At 39.6% G+C, this 24,691-nt stretch overlaps 1 protein-coding gene across 1 annotated transcript in view; it reads left to right on the top strand.

Annotated features, from left to right (window-relative positions):
• Window positions 1–7,792: 7,792 nt before the first annotated feature.
• IL5RA (interleukin 5 receptor subunit alpha) overlaps window positions 7,793–24,691 on the top strand; it is a 45,060-nt gene continuing 28,161 nt past the window's right edge. The window contains exons 1-9 of the mRNA XM_032149095.1: window positions 7,793–8,223; window positions 9,487–9,628; window positions 12,686–12,754; window positions 13,238–13,322; window positions 15,426–15,571; window positions 16,410–16,548; window positions 19,939–20,092; window positions 20,172–20,359; window positions 22,778–22,923. Of these exons, the coding sequence (XP_032004986.1) occupies window positions 12,752–12,754; window positions 13,238–13,322; window positions 15,426–15,571; window positions 16,410–16,548; window positions 19,939–20,092; window positions 20,172–20,359; window positions 22,778–22,923 (861 nt within the window). The 5' untranslated portion in view covers window positions 7,793–8,223; window positions 9,487–9,628; window positions 12,686–12,751. The remainder of the gene's footprint in view (window positions 8,224–9,486; window positions 9,629–12,685; window positions 12,755–13,237; window positions 13,323–15,425; window positions 15,572–16,409; window positions 16,549–19,938; window positions 20,093–20,171; window positions 20,360–22,777; window positions 22,924–24,691) is intronic.

Genomic DNA, 24,691 nt, shown 5'->3' with positions numbered 1-24,691 from the left:
AAAAAACATAAATATGACCTAATTTTAATATTCTGCAATTTATTCACACCCCTCCCCACCCTCACTTTTCATTGTAAGTGACAGTGAGTAATTTGTTTAAAATAACAAGTTCTGTTTCAAGAATGTGTTCTTTCTTTGAAACAACAAAAAGTACCTGTTTGGAGAAAAAGTCATTTGCTAGTTTTGTTCTCATAAAAGTTTAATAGAAGGCAACTAAAGTTTAAGATCTCCCAGAGGACTAATAAAGATATTTCTCAGCAAATGTAGAATCGCAATTTTCATTGGTGCTGGGGGATTTTACACACAAATGCAATTTTATTTTACATTTAAAAGAGGTAAGTAAATAGACAAATCAATTTTAGCTGCTCTGAAATGTCACACTGGGTCATTAATTTTAAATGATGAGACTTCAATAATAGTTAAAAGAACAAAGGCCCAAGGGTAAAGACTGAGAATAATCACCTTCAAAATTCTGAATTATCAGCAGCCTCAGATCGGAATCAAGAGGAGCCTAATTCAGTTTCCTTGTGATGTTCTCCATTGCATTTTTTACCTTCAAAATATGGGTTCAAATGGAATTCCATTTTACAAAAACAGAAACCCTCTTTCCTTAAAGCATGAGGACCTCCTCTGTGTGCTGGATACTAGGATGAATTCTGGCAAAACCAAGCTCGATAAAATAAAGACCTATTGTCTAATCTGCATTCAGATCGGAGGTATGAGACTTGCACCTGGCCATGTCTGTGGTGGACACAGAGATATAAACATAATATTTGGTATGATATAAAATTTAAATGAGGCCAGGCATGGCGGCTCATGCCTGTAATCTCAGCACTTTGGGAGGCCAACGTGGGTTTATCGCTTGAGCTTAGGAGTTCGAGACCAGCCTGGGCAATATGGCGAAACCTTCTCTCTACAGAAAATACAAAAATTATCCTGGCATGGTGGTGTGTGCTTGTAGTCCTAGCTACTTGGAGGGCTGAAGCAGGAGAATCGCTTGAGCACAGGAGGTCGAACTGCAGTGAGTCATGATTGCACCACTGCACTCCAGCCTGGGAGACAGAGTGAGACCCTCAAAAAAAATTATATATATATATATATATATATATATATATGATGTTAAACAGACAAATACAAGCAGCAGTTTAATGCACCCTTGAGGGAAAGACAACAGAGAAAGTGATCTTCCCAAATAACATGACATTCAGACTAATTCTGAAATAATCAGGAGTTTCTCAAGAGGAACTCCACACTCACCACTGTCAAATCAGATAGTCCAAGTTAAACAATTGTACTGTTTTGTGAAAATAATAATTATGACAATCATAGAATTAAGGTTTTGCCATTCTAGGCAATGTGAATTTGGAGAGCATCACAAAGAGTCTGTGCTATGTAAATTCTCTAAGCCTCAGTATACTCATCTGTAAAATAGGTTTAGAGAGCTGTGATGTGATCATGTGTACAAGGCAATTGACAGTCCCAGGAACATGGTAGGTTCTCTTTTGACTGAAATGGGACGTTAATCTACATTAACAACATAAGTTTAGCCCAGGTGTGGTGGCTCATGCCTGTAATCCCAGCACTTTGGGAGGCCGAGGTGGGCAGACCACCTGAGGTCAGGAGTTCGAGAGCAGCCTTGCCGACATGGCGAAACCCCATCTGTACTAAAAAATACAAAAAAAAAAAATTAGCCAGGCCTGGTGGCGCACGCCTGTATTCCTGGCTACTCAGGAGGCTGAGGCAGGAGAATAGCTTGAACTCAGGAGGCAGAAGTTGCAGTGAGCCGAGATCGCACCACTGCACTCCAGCCTGGGTGACAGGAAGAGACTCCATCTCAAAATAATAATAATAAGTCTAACTGTATAGTTTTTGCTATTGTTTTTACACATTCTGGTTGATTTCCTGTATCTGGTTTTCGAGCAAAGAACTGGTCTCTGACTAAAGAACTGAAGAAAGGACTAAAGAACTGAAAAAAGGACTAAAGAACTGAAAAAAGCTTAAGCTACTGAAATTTTTACTGAATAAAGATATGCTTTTAATTTTAGCTACATGTGATAACTCCACAGATTGATTTTACACTAGAATTTTTCTAACGACTACCCAGAATTCTGTTTCAATCCTGTGAGGGTATCTAATCCTGCTAGGGTAGTTTTTAATGACAGTTTTATTGAGTTATATCTTACATATCATAAAATTCACCTATTTAAAGAGTGCAAGTCAATGGTTTTAATATATTCACAGAGTTGGCAACCATCAATACAATCAATTTAAAATATTTGTATTATCCCAGAAGAAAATCTCATACCCATTAGCAGTAACTTCTCATTTTTCCCAAACTCCCTCCATCCCCCGGCAGCCCTAGGTAACCATGAATCTATTTTCTATCTCCATAGATTTGCTTATTCTGGACATTTCATATAATTGGAATCATGCAGTGTGTGATCTTTTGTGAATGACTTCTTTTACTTAGCTTCATGTGTTTAAGGTTCATCTATTTTTTAGTATCAGTGCTGCTTTTGATGGCTGAATAATATTTCATTGCATGGATACACCACATATTCTTTATCCATTCATCAGTTGCTGGACATTTGGGTTGTTTTCACTCCTTGGCAATTATAACTAATTCTTCTGTGAATATTCACATATAAATTCTATGTAGACATATGATTTTAACTCTCTTGGGTGGGTATTTGCCTAGGAATGCAATTGCTGAGTCGTATGGGAACTCCACATTTAAACTTTTGCGGAACTGCCAGGCTATTTCCCAAATTGGCCGCCTCACTTTACCTCCCCAGCAACAGTATGTGAGGGTTCCAGTGTTTCCACATCTTCATCAACAGTTGTTATTGTCCTTTTCATTTCAGCCATTGGAGTGGGTGTGAAGAGGTATCTCAGTGTGGTTTTGCTTTGCATTTCCAATAGCTAATGATATTGAGCAGATGTTCCTATGCATCTTGGCTGTTGGTACATCTTCTCTGGAGACATGTCTGTTCAAATTTTTTATCCCATGCTTAAAGTGGGTTATTTTACTTTTTTCTTTCTATCTTTCTTTCGTTTTTTGAGAAAGGTCTTGCTCTGTCACCCAGACTGGAGTACAGTGGCACGAACACGACTCACCATAGCCTCAAACTCCTGGGCTCAAGCTATTCTCCCACCCTAAGCTCCCAAAGTGCTGGTATTACAGGCTAAAGTGGGTTATTTTTCTTTTTATTGTTTGGTTTTAAGAGTTTTTGACATATTTAAATAAAAGTTCCTTGTCAGATATATCTTTGCAAATATTTTTCCCATGCTGTGGCTTATCTTTTCACTTCCTTGTATTTTATTTTTATTTTATTTTTTATTTTATTTTATTTTATTTTATTTTATTTTATTTTATTTTATTTTATTTATTTTATTTTAGACAGAGTCTTGCTCTGTTGCCCAGGCTGGAGTGCAGTGGCACGATCTCAGCTCACTGCAACCTTCGCCTCCAGGGTTCAAGCCATTCTCCTGTCTCAGCCTTTGAGTATACGGGATTACAGACACCTGCCACCACACCTGGCTAATTTTTGTATTTTTTAGTAGAGACGGGGTTTCACCATGTTGGCCAGGCTGGTCTTAAACTCCTGACCTCAGGTGATCTGCCTACCTTGGCTTCCCAGTGTGCTGGGATTAGAGACGTGAGCCACTGCATCCAGTCTTTTTTCACTTTCTCGATGGTATCCTTTGAAGCACAAAAGCTTTTAATTTTGGTGAAATCCAGTTTATCTATTTTTTTCTTTTGTTGTGTCTGCTTTTATGTCTTATTTAAGAAACCATTGGGTGGGTGCGGCAGCTCATACCTGTAATCCCAGCTCTTTGGGAGGCTAAGATGGGTGGATCACCTGAGATCAGGAGCTCGAGACCAGCCTGGCCAACATGGCAAAAACCCATCTCTAGTAAAAATGTAAAACTTAGCCGGGTGTGGTGGCAGATGCCTGTAATCCCAACTTCTCGGGAGGCTGAGGCAGGAGAATCGCATGAATCCAGGAGGCAGGGGAGTTTGCAGTAAGCCGAGATCATACCACTGCACTCCAGCCTAGGTGACAGAGTAAGATTCTGTCTCAAAAAAAAAAGAAAGAAAGAAAAAAAACGAAGGTCATGAAGATTTATGCCTATGTTTTCTTCTAAGAATTTTATAGTTTTGCCTCCTACTTTTAGGTCTTTGATCCCATTGGAATTCATTTTTGTCTATGCTGTGAGGCATTCTTTTGCATGTGGATATGCACCACTTGTTGAAAGGCTGATCTTTTCCCCACTGAATTGTCTTGACACTCAATTGTCTTGACACTCAATTGTCTTGACACTCTTGTCAAAAATCAATTGACCCTAAATGTGAGAGTTTATTTTTGGACTCTCAATTCGATTAAATTGATCTGTATGTCTCTAATATTTTTTAAAATAACTTTTTCTGCCTGCATTTGTACAGAATAAAACATTTGTAAATATAGAAACACAGAATAAAAGTAAGAGAACCATTAACCCTGCCATGGTGGAATGAGCTGTTGGTCCCATTTCTTCACTCCCCACTAGGAGTTGTCCATGTCCATATCCTTATCATGGCCTTGTCATGGTGGAATGTACTTTGGGCTTTGTGCATTTGACTCTGGGCTTGGCCATGCAATTTGCTAAGCCTCTTGAGATGTCAGGGAATGTGACATGAACAGATGCTTGATGTGTGCTTGTGCAGTTGGTCCTGCTCTCTTGCACTTTTGCTGTCACCATAAAAAGTTTATGCCCTAGGTAGCCACTGGTTCCAAATGAATGGCAGATACTTGGAACAAATCTGAACTCACTTTGTGATCTGGATCCCAGCCCAAGATTAAGCAGACCCCAGTCAAAACTCAGACACCTGGGCTAGAAATACATGCCTATCACAGTTTACCACTGAGGGATCTGTGGTTGTTTGTTCTGTAGCAATAGCTGACTAATACACCTACCACTTAGACATAACTATTCCTATTAGTCTGATCAAAAATAAGATTGTAAAAAAAATTATATGTGTGTATACCCTCCTGTTGTTTTTACTTAACATTTTTTCATAATACCCTATGTTATTAAAAGTTCTTGATTGGCTCATGCCTGTAATCCCAGCACTTTGGGAGGCCAAGGCAGGAGGATCACATGAGGCCAGGAGTTCGAGACCATCCTGGCCAACATGGTGAAACCCTCTCCCTACTAAAAATACAAAAATTAGCTGGCATGGTGGCACATGCCTGTAATCCCAGCTACTCCGGAGACTAAGGCACGAGAATCACTTGAACCCAAGAGACAGAGACTGCAGTGAGCTGAGATCCTGCCACTGCACTCCAGCCTGGGTGACAGGGCAACACCTTGTCTCAAAAGAAAAAAAAAAAGTTCTTGATAAACATTCCTTTTAACATCCGCGTCACATATTTCAACCTTGAGCAGCTACATATTTCTCTTCACCATTGCTATATTACTTTTACTATTTTGCTATTGTAAAGATACAATGAATTTTGCTCTCTTTTGTATAAATCTTGATCTACATTTTTCATTATTTCCATGGAATCAAGTTCTAGAAGTTGATGCCTTTACTAAGCTCCTTTAACCAAAGTTCATGGTAGAGCCACTGAACCATGATTTTCGTTTTATTACTATTCATATTTCTATTTAGCTAAACTCACATTGTTTTGCTTAAAGGATGCAGATACATTTAATTTCACTTTTTAAAAAACGACTTTTGTGAATTCTTCCAGCGTGTTCTATCATACTGTCTTCAGACATTTACACTTTATTATAAAGAATTAAATTATTGCCATAAAAAACCAAACAGGCCTCGCTCAGTGGCTCACGTCTGTAATCCCAGCACTTTGGGAGGCCGAGGTGGGTGGATCATCTGAGGTCAGGAGTTCAAGACCAGACTGACCAACGTGGTGAAACCCCATCTCTACTAAAAATACAAAAAAATTAGCTGGGTGTGGTGGCAGGGGCCTGTAATCCCAGCTACTCAGGAGGCTGAGGCTGAAGAATCGGTTGAACCCGGGAGGTGGAGGTCGCGGTGAGCTGAAATCGCACCATCGCACTCCAGCCTGGGCAACAAGAGCTAAATTCCATCTCAAAACAAACAAACAACACCCCCCTGACCCCCCGCCAAAAAAAAAAAAAGTCCCTGCTTCTCATTTTTTGGTTTGTGCTTACACAGAAACATAGAGACAATGTTTCTGTACGAGCATGTGGTTGCTTTGTTTGCTTGTTTTTATTGGCGTAGTTAATTAAAGATCATATACCCAGGAAGGTGGTATGGAAGGAGTAGCCAGATCTAATTTTCTTTATACCCTTCACCAGGCCTAGCATAGTGCATAGGTGCATTCAATGAATATTTGAGTAAATGAATGTAAGAAATATACAGACCATTGGCTGAGTGTGGTGGCTCACACCTGCAATCCCAGCACTTTAAGAGGCCAAGTCGGGTGCATCACTTGAGGTCAGGAATTTGAGACAAGCCTGGCCAACATGGTGAAACCCCGTCTCTACCAAAAATACAAAAAATTAGCCAGGCGTGGTGGCGGGTGCCTGTAATCCCAGCTACTCGGGAGGCTGAGGCAGGAGAATCACTTGAACCTGGGAGGCAGAGGTGGCAGTTAGCAGAGATTGCGCCACTGCACTCCAGCCTGGGCAACAGAGGGAGACTTCGTCTCAAAAAATATACATATATATATATATAGAGAGAGAGACCATTAAAGCAGCCTTTTAAGCTAGAAATTACTGTCTTCACTATGATTAATAAGTATTTTTAAGGCTTCATTAGTGACAAATATGTTACACGTATAAACAGATGTGCAGGACTTAAAAGAGTAGGCCAGATGGTTGATACTGTATCTTAACTTTTCTGGGTGCCTCTTAGCAAATAAATGGAACTCTCTCTGTTCCTTGTTTTACTGCCCCTTTCCCCAAGGAAAATCACATTTTTCAAGTCTGACAACAATTTTCAACCTGACAACAATTGCTCCGGTTTCATTTTGGCAACTGCTAAAATGGTCACCTTGGGAACCCCAGGCACACACGCTGACCGTACTTGCACAGCTCCTACACCGAGCCTTTCGGAAATTTCCTCCAGGAAGCTTGTCTATCATCTCACAAACAGAATCACTGATCTAACCTGGGCAGCCATCTTTCTGCATCTGCTCTGTCTGAGACTCTCCCAACCGGCTCCTAAGGAGACAGGGAATCCTGCATCACTCATCCCTTAGGCTAGACTGAAGGTCTCCTTCCAGAGGCAACTACTTACTACTCTCTGCCTTGGGTCATACAATAAGCACTATTCTTATCTATTCACACGCTAAGCTACTTTTGTTAAGCCAGCTTTGCTAGCTGGCCACCTCGAATTCCCCAGAAGGAATCAAACAGAAATGGAACAAAGGACAGGAAAAGCCAAGGAGGTTTGCTGAAATTGAAGCATTCTGAAGACAGCTGGGTGGTACAATGGGCGTGATGTGAGGAAGGTGGTCTTGGGTGCACCCACAGACCAACACTTGCCATTGTTACAGTTTGTGTAGGATGATCTCAGGTGACAGACAGCAGCGATTTATCACACCCAGAAACACATCCCCCACACATATTTACTTGAGGGTACCAGACCTGCTTACAAAGCAGAGAAGAGCTAAGGCGGTTCTCTAAGGGCAGAGAATTGCTGCTATTGCCTAGTGAATAGGGAGAGGATACTCCTCAGGCCTTATTTCCTATCAAATCATGTGTCAGTGTAGCCTAGGATATAGAGGCACAGTAACTACTGTAGCCAAACAAGGCACAAAAACAAAACAGAAATGCAGTGCTTTAGAGGTACCCACAGAAAACTTGATTACCTTGTCACCATGAGTAAAAGTTAATTCCAAATCCTGAAGAGAGCGAACCAACTCTGAAAGAGAGTGAAAATGCAGACAAGACAGTTATCAGATAATGGCTATCTGGACGAGAGATTCTTTCATTTGACAGCAGTTTGGTTGTTGGGAGTCCCAGCTCAGCTCCTGCATAGTTGCTCCGTACAAATCCTCCTCCATATTTGCTTAGAGAAAACGTGTTGCCATCCCATCGTGAAGGAAGCTGCCTGAGAGTTTTTAACCATTACAGCTGTGATGATGAAAGAGTGAAGAACCGCCTCCAAGTTAAAAAGTGCACCCAGAGATAAGGTTCATTCTCAATGCCCTGCCGCTGCTTCTGATCGCATGGCCACCGCACTTCTCAGTAAGGGGGAATCAAATGCTTCACTCACCACAGAGTAAGCAAATAAATATCTTTTTTCTGTGACATGGGCTGTAACAATACACTGTGCTCCACCTCCTAATAATTTTACTACACCCAGGGTGGGGAGGAGGGTTAGGAAAAGCAAGAAACAATGACTTCTAAATATATGACAAACTTGTAAACAACAAAAAGGGGAAACAAAACTCCTTATAATTCTATTATTATTAGCAGGGACAGAACTAATAATGGTCCTGTTAAACTTGCATTATTAGGCAGGTCATGTTGATTCTGGGTATAGCATTCTATTCTTGTGTTTTGGCTCAGTAACTGAGATGTGCAAATCCGTGGCAAGGTGAGTCATATTAAAACAACACCTGTGGTTTTGTTAATGCTTATATAAATATAAGACATTTGTTTTCCACCACTCCAGATAATTATGCAATTAAAATGAGAACATATATTCTGCCAAGATTTCTTAGAAAATAAATGAGTTTCCAAAATAGGGTATAGGGTTTAATAAAATATCTCAGGAAGCTTCAGAGTTAAGCAAGAAATCTACAAATGAAGAAACAACAACAAAAAATAGAGAGAGGCACTTTATCTAACTGAAGGAGGCGTTCTGCTTTTTCTTTCTGGTAGGGGTTCTTGGATTTCCAAGATTGTTTCGTTGTATATAAAATGTACCCAAATTTGCTGAAATATTTCACTTGGTTTTGTGTTCACTAATGTACTTACCTAAAGCAAGGTAAGCATATTTCCATGTAGACAGAAAAAAAGGATGAAATGGAACCAAAAAAAGGGAAAAAGGAGAGACAGAGAGAGAAGAAAAATCAGAATATTTTAATACCCATGAGCCTAAAGTTAATAAACACATGAAAAGTCATGGTGCTTTTATAGCCATGTGAATAATATACTTAGTACTTGGTTTAATGAATTACCATAGTGAATATTTTATTACCTGGTACGATCTCTATTTTAAGTGAATATGTCCTCTTTCATGGTTATGGAAAAAGGAATTTATGTAGCTATTTGTTAAAAGTTTGCATTTCAAAGCATAATAAAGTCTTAGAAGTTAAATCACCTCATTTGTTTATATTACTTGAAACACTGCATGGGAAATTTTTAGGCAAAGTATCAAAAGTGGGCCAGGCTTGTTACACACTCCCCAGCCTGCTGCACCCCTGACCTAACTCATTCCTCTGTTAGGTTTCACCGCACATTGCACATTAGGGCTGTGCACTAATTTGCTTCTATTCCACACAGGGCCAGGCACACTGAGCATCGGTCCTGTGCCTGACACTGTGCTAGTTGCTGGGGTTGCAGCCACGAGCATAGACATGACAGACACGGTCCTCGCCATCTTCTATTGAGTACTGATCGGAACAAGAGGATCGTCTGTAGACAGGTACGCCCAGGAGCATGGATGTGAGATGACAAATTGTACTGTGTGCAACTGGCAGGAATATTTAACCACTGGGATATTTGTAGCAAACTCCTTCTTCTATTTTTCCAAATACTCAAGGTGGCAACACCATTTCCACTTGGACTGACAGAGAGTTTTATGTTTACAGCCACAACCTGAACTCATGAGTTATATTTTAGGACTATTTCAGAAATTTAATCAAAAGTAGAGTAGTAGTAAAAAAAAAATTGCGTGCATGATAAGTGGTCCTTATTATTCATTTATATATTTAGGAATGTGCAGTTTTTCATTCACGAAACATGTGCAGTTTTTCATGTTTACCTATACCTAGGTAAACATGTCTTCTGCAGTTTATACCTTGGTTTATTTATTCTTCATCCCCCAAGAGATAACTTTTATTGCTGATTATACTGTACAGGATAAAAGAGAAAGTAAACTCTTTATATTTAAAAGCCTAACAGAGCATGAATCCTCTCAGTTGCTTTACAATTTCTGCCACTAAGGTTGAGCCTGGAATTAGGTGTTACCACAGTTGACTCAAAAAGGTTTTAAAAACAGGGGTGCCAGTATAACTTTGGTTATAAAACAAATACCCCAGGCAGAAAAATAAGTTGGGAAAAAAAGAGGGGAAAATATTTGTAAGTCTGAACTTCAGTAGAATTTGACCAGTTCTCAAGAACACTGGGGAAATCCACTGCTAAATGTCAAAATTTTACCAAACTTCCTAGAAACACCTATAGGGAAGGAGATTGTGGTTGTTTTCTCCAAAATTTCAAAAAACGTTAACACCTATCAGAAACTAGATGTTTAGAGAGCACTTGAGGAATTTTAGATTGACTTGATGAAATGTTATATGAGAAAGTAGATCATGAGATCATGATTTCTCTTAAAGATTGAGCATGTATTCCTAGTGATAGATAAACAACCTATAGTTGCTTCATTCTGCTTAGTTTGCATCTTAACAATTTAATGGTTTTCTGCTAGATTTTAATTGGTAGCCATGAGAAGAATGAGTCAAACATATTGTCGATATATATGTTTAAGCTAATGGAGTCACTCTATTCTTTGATAGTGAAATATGACCCAGTTGACATCTATATAACAGCGTATGTTTGGATTAAAGAAATGGCCTGAAGAGATTTGTTGTTGTTGTTGTTGCTGTTGTTATTGTTGTTGTTTTAAGCAGGGACAAGAAGTATTAAGGGGCCACAGAGAGTGAGCAGAATTGTAGAAAACATGGTATCAAATCCTGAAGCTCTAGTAATATTCAACCTTATGTAAAATTTATCTGACTCACAAAAAAAAAAAACTGTCATTCTTGTTAATATTTAGACCCCTATTGAGTACCTTGTGCTGCCTATAGGACAACTGATTTTGTTCAAAAGCATCTCTTTTTAAATATAAAATACAGCAATGACACATGAAAAAGTTGTCTAGTTATTTATGGTCAAAAACTAATAATCAAAATTTTTTTGAATGATTAAATTTGAAAAACAATTCTATTTTTAGCAGCTATAAAATCAGAATACATGACAAATTCTAGGGGAGAGTGCTTGCTTATATAAAATATTCAATTATCTCTCCACTGAGATATTCAACAGTTTTATTATTTACTTCAACAATTTAATTGCAAAGGATACATACACGTTTATTGTTTTTACAAGTACACTCATAACATAGTTTTACTTTGCCAGTGAAAGTCACAAAGAAATATTACTTTTGCATTTTTTTCTGACCTAGAATTTCTATTATTGAAAATTAGTGCAAAATGAGAGCATATTTAATATTATTTCAGGAAATGCTGACATTTTAAGAAATCACCTTCATAACTTAAAGAGGAAGCTATCTTCGTTGCTGTTCTTAAGGAATTTTTATGTTTGTTCTCAGGCTTAGTAGATTACTAGTTTTTCCCTCAATTCATTAAAATTCTCACTTGTTGAAAATTTTTAAAAAATTATAGAGTACCTGCTTTTGTTGTCATCGTCATCTTTTTTTTTTTTTTAATTTCTACATGGTGTGAAATCCTCAGAGAAAAATAAACAGGATTTTAAAATCAAAACTGGCATACTTCTGATTAACAGTACTTAAGTTTATTTGAAAAGGAATTGAGTGATTTATATGCCGATCCTTTCCTGCTGTTGTGGCATTTTACCAATTTCATTAGTAAGTTCAGCAGTAATTGTAGCAACTTAAGTAATAATTTAAGAAGTAATAATGAAGTTAAGAGTGTTCTATGCTATTTCCTGGAGGTATTCATTTAGCCCATGTCTCTCCTGTGGTTCTACCGGAATTATATTTGGAAAATACCAAGCCACTTGAAGAAATGTTTTAACTGAAATTATAAATCATTGTAATTAGTACCATAAAGTTGACAGAGCATAAGTTTTGCCACTGGAAGATCAGAGATTGGGTCTAGGCTCCATTACTTAACAGCTGTTTGATCTTTGGCAAATTATTTCACCTTTCAGACTCCTTTCCTTCGTGGGAAGGAATAATGTCCGTGGAAGGGATTTCCATCATGTATAACAGCCACATGTGTCTGGTACCAAATCTCTGGCGGGAGCATGTGGTACAAGAGTAGGAAGAACTCCTGTGTAAAAGTGAGGACAACACAGGGGAAGCCATGCATGTTATTTGCCCTTAGTTAAGTTCTTATGAAATATGCCTTTCAAAATGTGCAGAAGAAAAACTCAAGACTTCTCATCTACAATTCCCAGAAAGAGATCACCGACTCTCCTCTTTGACATGTAGAACAGGATGCCGAGACTTTTGTGTGCGTTCACGCTGGGTTATCATATTTCCAGCTCTAAATTCCTTCTCATTGCCCAATTGTTTCAAGGAGATAGAAATACTGTCTTTATTTTCCCCAGGTCTATCACTATGTTTTTCAATTCTTTTGTGACCTGCTCCCTTTGGGGGGGAGAAAAAAAACAAAGAAACAACAAGAACAACAAAAAACAAAAACAAAAACAAAACTCTTCAAAGTCAAAGTACCACAAGTTGATTCTGGATTGGTGATACAAAGTTTCTCTTTCTCAGGCTACAGATTGTTTTAGATTGAAGTTTCCTGTCATGTTCACTCATCTTTAAATCCTCATAGTGAAAATGGTAATGTTGTTTATTTCTTTTATTGACTACGCTAGAACTTCTACTGTTCAAAGATCTGCTCTGGTCTCTTACCGAAAAGCAATCCCCTCCTATTTGTTTCCTTCTCTTCCAGCTTTGCACATACCTTGGGGTCCACCAGGAATGTCTTTTCCCTGTTGTGTGTGTCAAGGACTCTAGTTCACCATTTAGATGGCAAATCAGAAGTCTCTGCTCCTGTTGTACTCCATACACACCTTTATTGGGGCAGTTTTTCAACTGGTTTACATTTATCAATTTATATTTCATTCTGTCCTTCAAACTATGAATCTACATCGGAAGGGCAAAGTCCAAGATTTGGTCATGTTTGTACTTCTAGCACATAACAAGTATGCCATAAATGTTTGTTAAATGGCCAAACGACTACATTTTATGTTAGAAAGCAGCTATCAGTTTTTCTTAAAAATAGCAACAAGATGATTTTGATATCTCCCTTGTTTTCTGTAGGATATGATCATCATGGCACCTGTATTACTGATTCTTTTGGGGGCCACTGAGATACTGCAAGCTGACTTACTTCCTGATGAAAAGAGTAAGGACCTTCTATTCATTTCAATAACGTTTATTTTTAAAAGTATGTTAGTAAAAGGATAACATTATTTTCTCTTAAACTGTCGATTAGAACATTATATATGGATTTTTATGGACAATATTTACCCCCATCAGAAGACAGATGCTTTAAACATGCTATATTTTAAGAAAACAATGTTGGCTGAAATGCAAATGTGATGCTACAGTGGGAAATCAAAGTCAAAGTGTGGGCGTCTAGGCACCATGGAATAAAGCTGGCGCCAGTGGTCGCATTTGGAATGTCTTCCCACACAAGGGAGTAGTTAGAAGGCCCCATGACCCAACATTAAGAAACTTCCACTGCATTTTGTCCTGAAATTTGTTGATGTATGTGTTTGGTGTGATGACAGAGTTTAAGGAAAATCATCACATGGTCCCAGTCTAGCATTGTCAACAGAACTGTCTATGGTAATGACAATGTTCTATCTCTGTAATGTTCAGTGCAGTAGCCACTAGCCATATGTGACTATTGCACCCTTGAAATATGGATAGTGCAACTAAGGTAATGAATTTAAATTAATTTAGGCTGTACGCAGTGGCTCACACTTGTAATCCCAGCACTTTGAGAGGCCGGGGCAGGTGGAGCATTTGAAGTCAGAAGTTTGAGACCCACCTGGCTAACATGGTGAAACCCCAACTCTACTAAAAATTCAAAAATAGCCAGATGTGGTGGCACATGCCTGTAATCTCAGCTACTTGGGAAGCTGAAGCAGGAGAATAGCTTGAACTGAGAAGCAGAGGTTGCAGTAAGCTGAGATCGCACAACACTGCCCTCCAGCCTGGGCGGCAGAGTGAGACTCTATCTCAAAAATTAATTAATTAATTAATTAATTAATTAATTAAAATTTCAATAGCCACAAGTTGCCAGTGGCTACCATAATGGACAGTGCAATATAGACAGAGCTCTAAAAATCCTCATGTGGTAAACATGGATGTACAGGTGTGGAAGTCTGTTAAGGTCAATGGATAAATCCTGATAAATTAGTAAATGAATAAAAGAAGGTTTTGTAATTGTGTGCACAATACTGTCCTAATTGTAGTAAAAAAATTAAAAATTGCATAAATATACGCCCAGAAAAAACATAATGAATATTTCATAGGTTAATGCCATTCTTAGGGGTACAATTATTTTTAAAAATTTATTTTCTTCTTTTTGCTTATCTGTGTTTCCCAAAATTTCTTCAATAAGTAGATATTGATTTTGTAATTAAACAAAAGCTTTTATTTTGAAAGCAAAGTCAGAGAGTGGCTCATGGAGGGAGAAGAAACCTTTTCTTTCTGTAAAGCCCTTTTTAAGTAAGTTTGCTTGCAAATATTTTTGTCTGTGACTCATAATAAGAGGTAAATACATTTTTACATTATGTACCAGCACACATACAAATATATAACTACCTTTATGTAGTGGAAACGAGATTCATGAAACAGCTCTTATTATGTTTGATGCACACTGATATTTTCTATTCTATTTTTCTTCCACATTATTACAAATTCTGGTCACAAACCAATACATTGTTATTATTGCCTGTTAATGGATAATGACTCTCAGTTTGAAAATTATGGTTATAGTGAATAGTGATATAGTAACATGTTCATATTTCAATAAAAATATAGGTATTATAGGTAAACACCTGGACATGGGCAACGTAAAAAAGATATTAAAAACAGTTTTAAAGAAACCTCTTCTAGGACGGGCGTGGTGGCTCATGCCTGTAATCCTAGCACTTTGGGAGGCCGAGGGGGGCAGATTATTTGAAGTTAGGAGTTCAAGACCAGCCTAGCCAACATGGTGAAACCCTGTGTCTATTAAAAATACCAAAAAAAAAAAAAAAAAAAAAAAAACCACATTAGCCCAGCATGGTGGCATGCGCCTGTAGTCCTAGCTACTCGGGTAGAAATGGCCACTTTCTCTTTGCCCCGATGTTACAGGCACGCATGAGCAACTGTGTCTGTGGTGCTGGCAGGTCCAGGACAGCATCTGCAGGGCAACAAATATTCAAAAAGTTTTAAAAGTGCTGCCTATGTCCAGTTGAACATCGTGTTGTTTCTTTATTCTTTGAATCAACAGTTTCACTTCTCCCACCTGTCAATTTCACCATTAAAGTTACTGGTTTGGCTCAAGTTCTTCTACATTGGAAACCAAATCCTGATCAAGAGCAAAGGAATTCTAATCTAGAATATCAAGTGAAAATAAATGCTCCAAAAGAAGATGACGTAAGTGTTTATTCTAATGGATATCCTTATTGAGAATAAATATGCATTTTGACTGCATTTTCTTTGTCAAATAAAATTTTGGATTAAAAAATTAAAATTACTGACAGGCTCTTTGTTATGTTACCAGTAGAATAGTGTCTCTGTAAGAATGCCTGTGAGCTAGTGCTGGGTGTACTGTTCAGCGTTAAATAGCGTCGCAGAATATTTTAACTTTCGGATGATTCTTTCCCTTCAGGAAGAATGTTTAGTAACTTTTTAGGGACAATGGATTGGATACTGGTTTTCTGGTTCCCCTAAAATTACCAACAGAACAGGAGACAGTAGCCTAGTAAAACAAGAAGAGAGCAGGCAGAGTGGAGAGTCAGGGAAACCAAGTTCAAATCCCAGCTCATCCACTTCCTGCCTTTGCAACCTGGGGCAAGTCATTTAGCTTCTCAGAGCCTCAGTTTTACCTCGGGGCTACATTCAGGCACCTGCTACATCTTAGGTGTGCAATAAAGTCAAACAAACATAGAAGTGATTCATATTCACTATTTTTCAGTCAATATGGAATTCTAGAGAATTTTCTGTCAAACATTGACCTCTGGGGAGATGGTGGTCAAAGGGAATTTCACTGTAATATTTCATTTGTATTTACAAGAATAACGTGTTCATGCGTCATTGAGAAATTACTATGTTGTTATTACAATGGTTTTGTTTTGACTTTTTTCCTAGCAAAACTATTTCATTGCATCTTACTAATCATTTAAAAAGTAGAAGAAAATGCATATTTGATTAAAATAGCTCTATTAAGGCTAGTTCTCTTTTATGTATCATGACTTGTGGGTTTTATTTTTAGTATGAAACCAGAATCACTGAAAGCAAATGCGTAACCATCCTCCACAAAGGCTTTTCAGCAAGTGTGCGGACCATCCTGCAGAACGACCACTCACTCCTCGCCAGCAGCTGGGTTTCTGCTGAACTTCATGCCCCGCCAGGTAACGCAGGCCTCCAAAAGTCCAGTTTGTATGTTTTGGACTTTGCAAATATGGAACAGTAGAAAAATTAACACTAACTCACTTTTCTTTAGTCAGCCACTCGTTCTTGTCAAGTACTCTCCCATATCAACAACATCCTAACCAAGGCTGCTGCCACTTTGTATCATAACCAACTGAATTCCATCTGGCACATTCTTGCAGAAGTATCCACCGTCTCTGCATTGGCCTCCAGTGGAAAGTTGGTGTTTCTGATACTTAGAATCAGTAATACTTCTGATCAAACACTTAAGTGCGCACAGACAATAGGAGAGAGAAAAGAGGAGAAGCAGGCTACCAAGTCCTGGGACATGCGGATGCACTCAGTAACCACTGTCTTGGTCAGTTGAGCTCATGGGTAATTTTCAAACGACTATCTTGTCATATTACCAGCTGAAAAGACCATGCCTCCTGAATTGTGTTGCTGACTTATAACAGAATCATAAAGATCTTCTCATTTACTTTTTTCTTTTTTGTGTGTGATAGAGTCTCCTTCTGTTGCCCAGGCTGAAGTGCAGTAGTGTGTTCTTGTCTCGCTGCAACCTCTGCCTCCTGGGTTCAAGTGGTTCTCATGCCACAGCCTCCTGAGTAGCTGGGATTATAGGTGTGTGCCTCCATGCTGGACTAATTTTTGTATTATTATTATTATTATTGAGATGGGGTTTTGCCATGTTGGCCAGGCTGGTCTCGATCTCCTGGCCTCAAGCCATCCACCCGCCTCGGCCTCCCAAAGTGCTGGGGTTACAGACGTGAGCCACCGTGTCCGGCCCCATTTACTTGTTATAACTTGTCTAGACCACATACCAGCCAATTCGCATGGGCTTGATCCCAAGCGCAGAAACTAATCCAAGGTAGATACAGGATCACAGAGATGGGTTATTGTATGTGGCTTACCTCAAACCACTATCCCCCCTTTCTATAATGAATAACTGGACTTTACCTATGAGGCACTTTGCAGCTTACATTTCTACAATTCTAATTATCCTCTGAGCACTCTAATATAGGACGACACTGATAAAAATTATTTGTTTTGAACCAAGTGGAATTCACATAAAATGATTCTTTGGATGAGAACTATAAGACAGAGAGTTGTCAGGATCTCTAAAATACTGTACTTGGGTGTGGACTTTCTGGTCATTTGGTGCATGGACAAATATATATTAGGTTGGTGCAAAAGTAATGACCAAAATCACAATTACTTTTACATCAACCTAATCTATGCATATATACATGAACTGAATAAGTCAATTTGCTTTGAGGTAGTTCTTCTTTTTGTCTGTGCAAAAGCACAGATATAAAGAAGAAATCCATCTTTAACTTCTCTACAGGTAATAAGAGGCTCTCTCGCATCATCTTCTCCCTCTGCTTCTTGAAAGACACTGGCTGACAGTGATAAAAATGATCTACAGCTGACTTAAGCTACGATCAAAAGACCCCCTTCTATCTCTCAAGGCTCCCACTTGGATGCGGTCCTTCCTGGCCCGGGTGCAAGAGCTTGTTTCCTTCTCTGAGCAACCACCACCAAGGCCAGTGTTTCCCACAGTGTATTTTAAAGACCAACAGTTAATACAGCAACAAGAGGTTGAAGTGAAAACAAGCCTTCCTAGTCACGTAATTTGAGAAATCCTTAATGAAGCAAACATAAAAAGGTTGCATTTAAAATCTTGGCCAGGTGCGGTGGCTCACGCCTGTAATCCCAGCACTTTGGGAGGTCGAGGCGGGTGGATCACTTGAGGTCAGGTGTTCAAGACCAGCCTGGCCAACATGGTGAAACCCCGTCTCTACTAAAAATACAAAAGTTAGCTGAGTGTGGTGGCACGCGCCTGTAATCCCAGTTACTCGGGAGACTGAGGCAGGAGAACTGCTTGAACCCAGGAGGAAAGGTTGCAGTGAGCTGAGATCATGCCACTGCACCCTAGCCTGGGCGACAGAATGACTCTGTTTCCAAATAATAATAATAATAATAATAATAATAAATAAAAATCTGAAGATTTTCTTTTTTGTTTTTTGAGACAGGGTCTCACTCTGTTGCCCAAGCTGGAGTGTAGTAGCATGATCTTGGTTCATTGCGGCCTTGACCTCCCCAGTTCAAGTGATCCTCCCACCTCAACCTCCCGAGTAGCTGGAACTATAGACACGTGCCACCACACCTGGCTGATTCTTGTATTTTTTGTAGAGTTGGGGTTTTGCCATGTTGCCCAGTCTTGTTTCAAACTCCTGAGCTCAAGCAATCTGCCCACCTCAGCCTCCCAAAGTGCTGGGACTACAGGTGCATGCCACCACACCTGGCTGATTTTTATATTTTTTGCAAAGACGAGGTTTCACTATGTTGCCTGGGCTGGTCTCAAACTCCTGGGCTCAAGAGATATCCACCCGCCTTGGCTTCCCAGAGTGCTGGGATTACAGGCATGAGCACTGTGCCTGGCCAATTCAAGGTTTTCTTAAAGTCCTTGTATATTAAAGAGGACTTTAACATGCTAATATGCATCAAGTCTGCAAAGTCTGCAATCTTGCAGTGTTGTCAAAACTCATTTCTTCTGAGCAGCAATCTGTGTAACTCATGAAGAATTTGGATACAACCTAATGAATCACACAATTCTAGGATGGAAAGGGGTACTCAAGACCTTCCTGTACCAACCCTCTCCTTTACAGTTGAAAATACAGAGCCCAGAAGAGTGGGGGTCAATGTTTCACAGCTAGTTATTAACAAATGTAGCATTAGAGCACCAAAGTTGCCAGACATCAACCTCCAAATGACAATATATTGTACTTCTCTTGAACTGCCACACATTTATTGCACAAACACCACCCGCAAGCCCCAAACAAAATAGCTGGGAAGCTCTTTAATATCAGAAATGGGGACTTTATAATTCTAATTCCGTATCTCCAGTAAGTTGGCCTTTGATAGTTAGTAGGTTTCTAGAAATATGTGATGATGGCCGGGCATGGTGGCTCATGCCTGTAATTCCAGCATTTTAGGAGGCTGAGGCGGGTGGATCACTTGAGGTCAGGAGTTCAAGACCAGCCTGGCCATCATGGTGAAATGCCAGCTCTACTGAAAATACAAAAACTAGCCAGGTGTGGTGGTGCACACCTGTCATCCCAGCTACTTGGGAGGCAGAGGCACGAGAATCGCTCCAACCCAGGAGGCACAGGTTGCAGTGAGCCAAGATCGCAACACTGCACTGCAGCCTGGGTGACAGAGCGAGGCTCTGTCTCAAGGGAAAAAAAAAATGTGAAGATGGTTATTTTTTGGTGATGAATACGATGTTCACATCACTATAGTTCCAAAAGAGCATGAAATTCAGAGTTTCCCATGGCAATGTTTTGTTCTTTTTATTTTTGACTACCTAGGGTCTCCTGGAACCTCAGTTGTGAATTTAACTTGCACCACAAACACTACAGCAGATAATTATTCACATTTAAGGTCGTACCAAGTTTCTCTTCACTGCACCTGGCTTGTTGGCACAGATGCCCCTGAGGACACGCAGTATTTTCTCTACTACAGGTTAGTACTGTGCCTATTTTTACTTAGGCAAGTGGTTGTTTCCTGCAACCTCATAAAACTCGTGAATGTTCCAATTTAGGTATGGCTCTTGGACTGAAGAATGCCAAGAATACAGCAAAGACACACTGGGGAGAAATATCGCATGCTGGTTTCCCAGGACTTTTATCCTCAGCAAAGGGCGTGACTGGCTTGCGGTGCTTGTTAATGGCTCCAGCAAGCACTCTGCCATCAAGCCCTTTGATCAGCTGTTTGCCCTTCACACCATTGGTAAGATCGACTTAACCCAAAGCTAAAATAACCGAATCTCAGAATCTCAGCACTGGAGGGAAGGATTATAAAGATCACCTAGTTTTACCACTTTTCTGATGCCAAGTAAGCATCAGACCCATGTTTGAAAACCACTGGGGCAGGGTTCTCCATCCCAACACCACCAACGATTTTTGCTGGATAACTCTGTGTTATGGAGGGCTGTGCTGGGCACTGTAGGATATTTAGCAGCATCTCTGGCCTCTACACACTAGATGCCAGTAGTATGCCCCTCTGTCCTTGAGCTGTGACTTTTAAAAAAGTCTCAGACTTTGCCAAATGCCCCTCAAGGGGTAAAATTTCCGCCAGTTGAGAATCACTGCACCAGAAAAAGTGAATTTAGCTGCTTAAAAGAGACCATTTAATATTTCATGAGTTCTGACAGGTTTTGTGAAATTTCTGCCCCTGGGTCCTGTGATGGACTAGTGCCACCCCAGGTGATTTGAGTCCTTTCCCTATAGAATAGCCTCTCTTAGCTGTTCACAGTCAGCACGTTTCCCATCCAGAAGCCCTTCTTCTCCCAGGCTACCATCTCTCTCTCTCTGAATTTCTCACTGTTCTGGCCCATCTCCTGGATGTTTTGCAGCTCGAATATCTCTCAGTGTGCAATTCTCAGCTCTAAAAATTCTATTCATGGTTTCATCTGCTCAGTTCTCAATAGAGATGACACTCTCCCTCATCCCAGATAGTTCTATTAGTGAAACTCATCAGGCGCTCTCACATGGCATTCTCAGTTATGGAGATTCCAGATTTCAATGATGGGTGGTTATTATGGGCTGTGGGGCAAGACTGCCTGGATTTGGATCCTGGCTCCACCACTGGCTGAGTGACCTTGGACAAGCTGATCATTCCTTTGTGCCTAGTCTTCTTATCTGAAACAATGGAGAGGAATCAACACTTCCTGTGCGGTTTTCGTGAGAATTGTGTTACTAATGATAAAGTGCTTAGAACAGTGCCTGGCATAAAGGTTTAATAAATACACTACAATATTATTTAGAGGGTATGATTTGGCTGTGACATATCTATATCCAATGGAATATAACTTTGTGTAAAGAATCATAGCCCTTACTAAAGAGGTTATGCAATTCTCTCCACTAGTATATTTCTTAGGCGAACTAAAAATGTCACTTTCATGAAAATAGGCAATAAAAGATGCTGAGGAAGACCTAAGAAACAATGATATTAATATGAAAATGGATATGATCTAGTACAGACCACAGGAATTCATTTTTCTTTTATGATTTTCATTTTATTGAGGCTAATTCCTAGGATTACTAAAATAAATAAGTACTTTCTTGGTTAAGAATTTTCTTCATAGGGAATAGGAGACTCTGAAGCCAGTGGATTCCACTCTTAGCTTGTCCCTATTAATTGTGAGATCTAAGTCACATTACCTAAGACAAGGACACTCATTAAGAATTCATTTCCCCTTACCTCACGGGACCATAAGACAATCAAGTGAGATCTCAAGGGAAAGGACATTAGAGTCCTAAGTGAAGACAAATGTAGCCCAATCCATTCTTACTTTTTTTTTTTTTTTTTTTTTTTTTTTGAGACAGATTTCTTGCTCTGTCGCCCAGGTTGGAGTGCAGTGGCGCGATCTTAGCTCACTGCAAGCTCCGCCTCCTGAGTTCACGCCATTCTCCTGCCTCAGCCTCCTGAGTAGCTGGGACTACAGGCGCCTGCCACCACGCTCAGCTAATCTTTTGTATTTTTAGTAGAGACGGGGTTTTGCCACGTTAGCCAGGATGGTTTCGATCTCCTGACCTTGTGATCTGCCCGCCTCAGCCTCCCAAAGTGCTGGGATTACAGGCGTGAGCCCCCACGCCCAGCCCCAATCCATTCTTTTTGATGCAAAAGAAAACTGAAGCTTCCTGCTCCATCCCCCAAACAAACAAAAAACAAAAGACACAGTAAACAAAATGAAATTAAAATTAAAAACTGAATCTCAGAAAGGGGAAGTGATTTGCTCAGGGCCACATACCTACTGGGAAGAGGCAGGGCTTGGGGGAAGGTCCAGGGAAATGTTCTCTCAGTGGTCAGGTTTATTCTGGGCCTGGTACAACTTGAGTAGTAAAGGGGGATGGTGGGTGAGTCTTGCAATGAGCTGAGGGGGAAGAGATTCAAGCATTTAACTCCATTTGGAGTAGTAATCCTTGTAGTTTCCAGAAAGGGTCTCTTCTTCAGCACTATAAGACAAGAGTATTATGGGAGGCCACCGGCTTGCTGTGGCTTGGAAATCAGTTGATTAAATCCTGATGGTAAATATTTGAAAAAAGCGTATCTTAGAAATGCCTTGAGAAGAGTGGGTGGATTGGAGTTATCAGCTTTAATCACTGATTCTAAAAAAAATCACGGATCTTTCATTCCCTAACTTAGATCAAATAAATCCTCCACTGAATGTCACAGCAGAGATTGAAGGAACTCGTCTCTCTATCCAATGGGAGAAACCAGTGTCTGCCTTTCCAATCCATTGCTTTGATTATGAAGTAAAAATACACAATACAAGGAACGGATATTTGCAGGTAATTACTCAGATCATTCCAATATCTGATAACAGACATTTGTTTTAGAAACATTTAAAAAATTATCTTCAGTGACTGCAACCAAGTTACGGCTTGGTACTAACAAGGTCAAAGTTAACTTAATCTACCCAGGTATTATAGATATAACCAAATAGAGATAAACCAAATCTTACTGGCCTTTTGTTTTGAAAGAACATACTTTTGGTTGAAACTAATACAAAGGATTAGATACAGACTCACTGGTACTAGTGCTGGTTAAAATCTAAAATGATAGACGGGTGCAGTGACTCACGCCTGTAATCCTAGCACTTTGGGAGGCCAGTGTGGGTGGATCACCTGAGACCAGGAGTTCAAGACCAGCCTGGCCAACATGGTGAAACCCCATCTCTACTAAAAATACAAAAATCAGCCAACATGATGGTGCGTGCCTATAATCCCAGCTACTCGGGGGCGGGGACTGAGGCAGGAGAATCGCTTCAACCAGGGAGGCAGAGGTTGCAGTAAGCTGAGATTGCGCCACTGCACTCCAGCCTAGGTGACAGAGCAACACTTCATCTAAAACAAAAACAAACAAACAAAAAAAACACCAAACTAAAATAATGCAGCTACTATAAAAACGGTATGATGAATTCTCAAAAAATTAGAAATAGAATTCCCATATGATCCAACAATTCCACTTCTGGTTATGTATACAAAAGAATTGAAAGCAAGGATTCAAAGAGATGTTTGTACACCCATGTCCATAGCAGCATTATTCACAATAGCCAAAAGCTGGAAGCAACCCAAGTGCCCATTAAATGAATGGATAAGCAAAATGCAGCATATACATATAATAGGATATTATCCAGCATTAAAAGGAAGGAAATTCTGACACATGCTACCACACAGAGGATCCTTGAGGACATTATGCTAAGCAAAATAAGTCAGTCACAAAAGGACAAATACTGTCTGATTCTACTTTTATGAGGTTAAATAGTCAAACTCATAGAAACAGAGTAGGATGGTGGTTACCAGGAATTGGTAGGAGGGTGGATGGAGAGGTATTGTTTAATGGGTACAGAGTTTCAGTTTTGCAAGATTAAAAGAGTGTTGAACATTGGTGACACAACAATGTGAAAGTATTTAATATCACAAAGCTGTACACTTAAAAAGGATTAAGATCTTAAATTTCATTATATGTATTTTACTACAATTAAAAAAGCTCATTAGCACTAATAGACAAAAATTTCAAGGGGAAAGGAACTGAGAAGAAAGCCAATCAATATTTCTTGAGCATCAATTATGTGTCAAGCTTTATGATGTGTTTATTCCATCCTCACATAATTCTATGATGCAATTACCATTCCCGTTTTATAGGAAAGTGAGGCAAAAGAGATGAAGTAACTCTCCCACAGTCACAAAGCTAGGAAAAAAAAATAGGATTCCAACTCATGTCTTATAGAGAGTAGACAAAGCCAATTCAATTAGATTCAACAAATTATTACAAATTCGCCTCTTTGTGAGAAATAAGACTGTTTCTGCCATGTTACCCAACCTTGTGACATACTTGCCTAGCCTTGGGGTTGCCCTCCCACAGGAAAAGCCAGTACAGCTAGAGATGGGGGTGTGGGCACAGAGCCTGCTCTGCAGAGAGGAATTGAATGGAATCTGTAAGGATGAAGAGAAACTAGTCTGGTGAGAAAACATGAGAAGGACTTTCTTAGCCAGAGCGTCCCAAAATACTTATACTGAAGGACTGTGTGTGCATGTGTGTGTGCGTGTGTTTTTA

This window comes from Hylobates moloch, unplaced genomic scaffold, assembly GCF_009828535.3.
Source record: "Hylobates moloch isolate HMO894 unplaced genomic scaffold, HMol_V3 SCAFFOLD_4, whole genome shotgun sequence".
In the NCBI taxonomy this organism is placed as follows: domain Eukaryota; kingdom Metazoa; phylum Chordata; class Mammalia; order Primates; family Hylobatidae; genus Hylobates; species Hylobates moloch.
The sequence above is the reverse complement of the archived record's forward strand: the minus strand, read 5'-3'. Positions and strand labels throughout refer to the sequence as shown.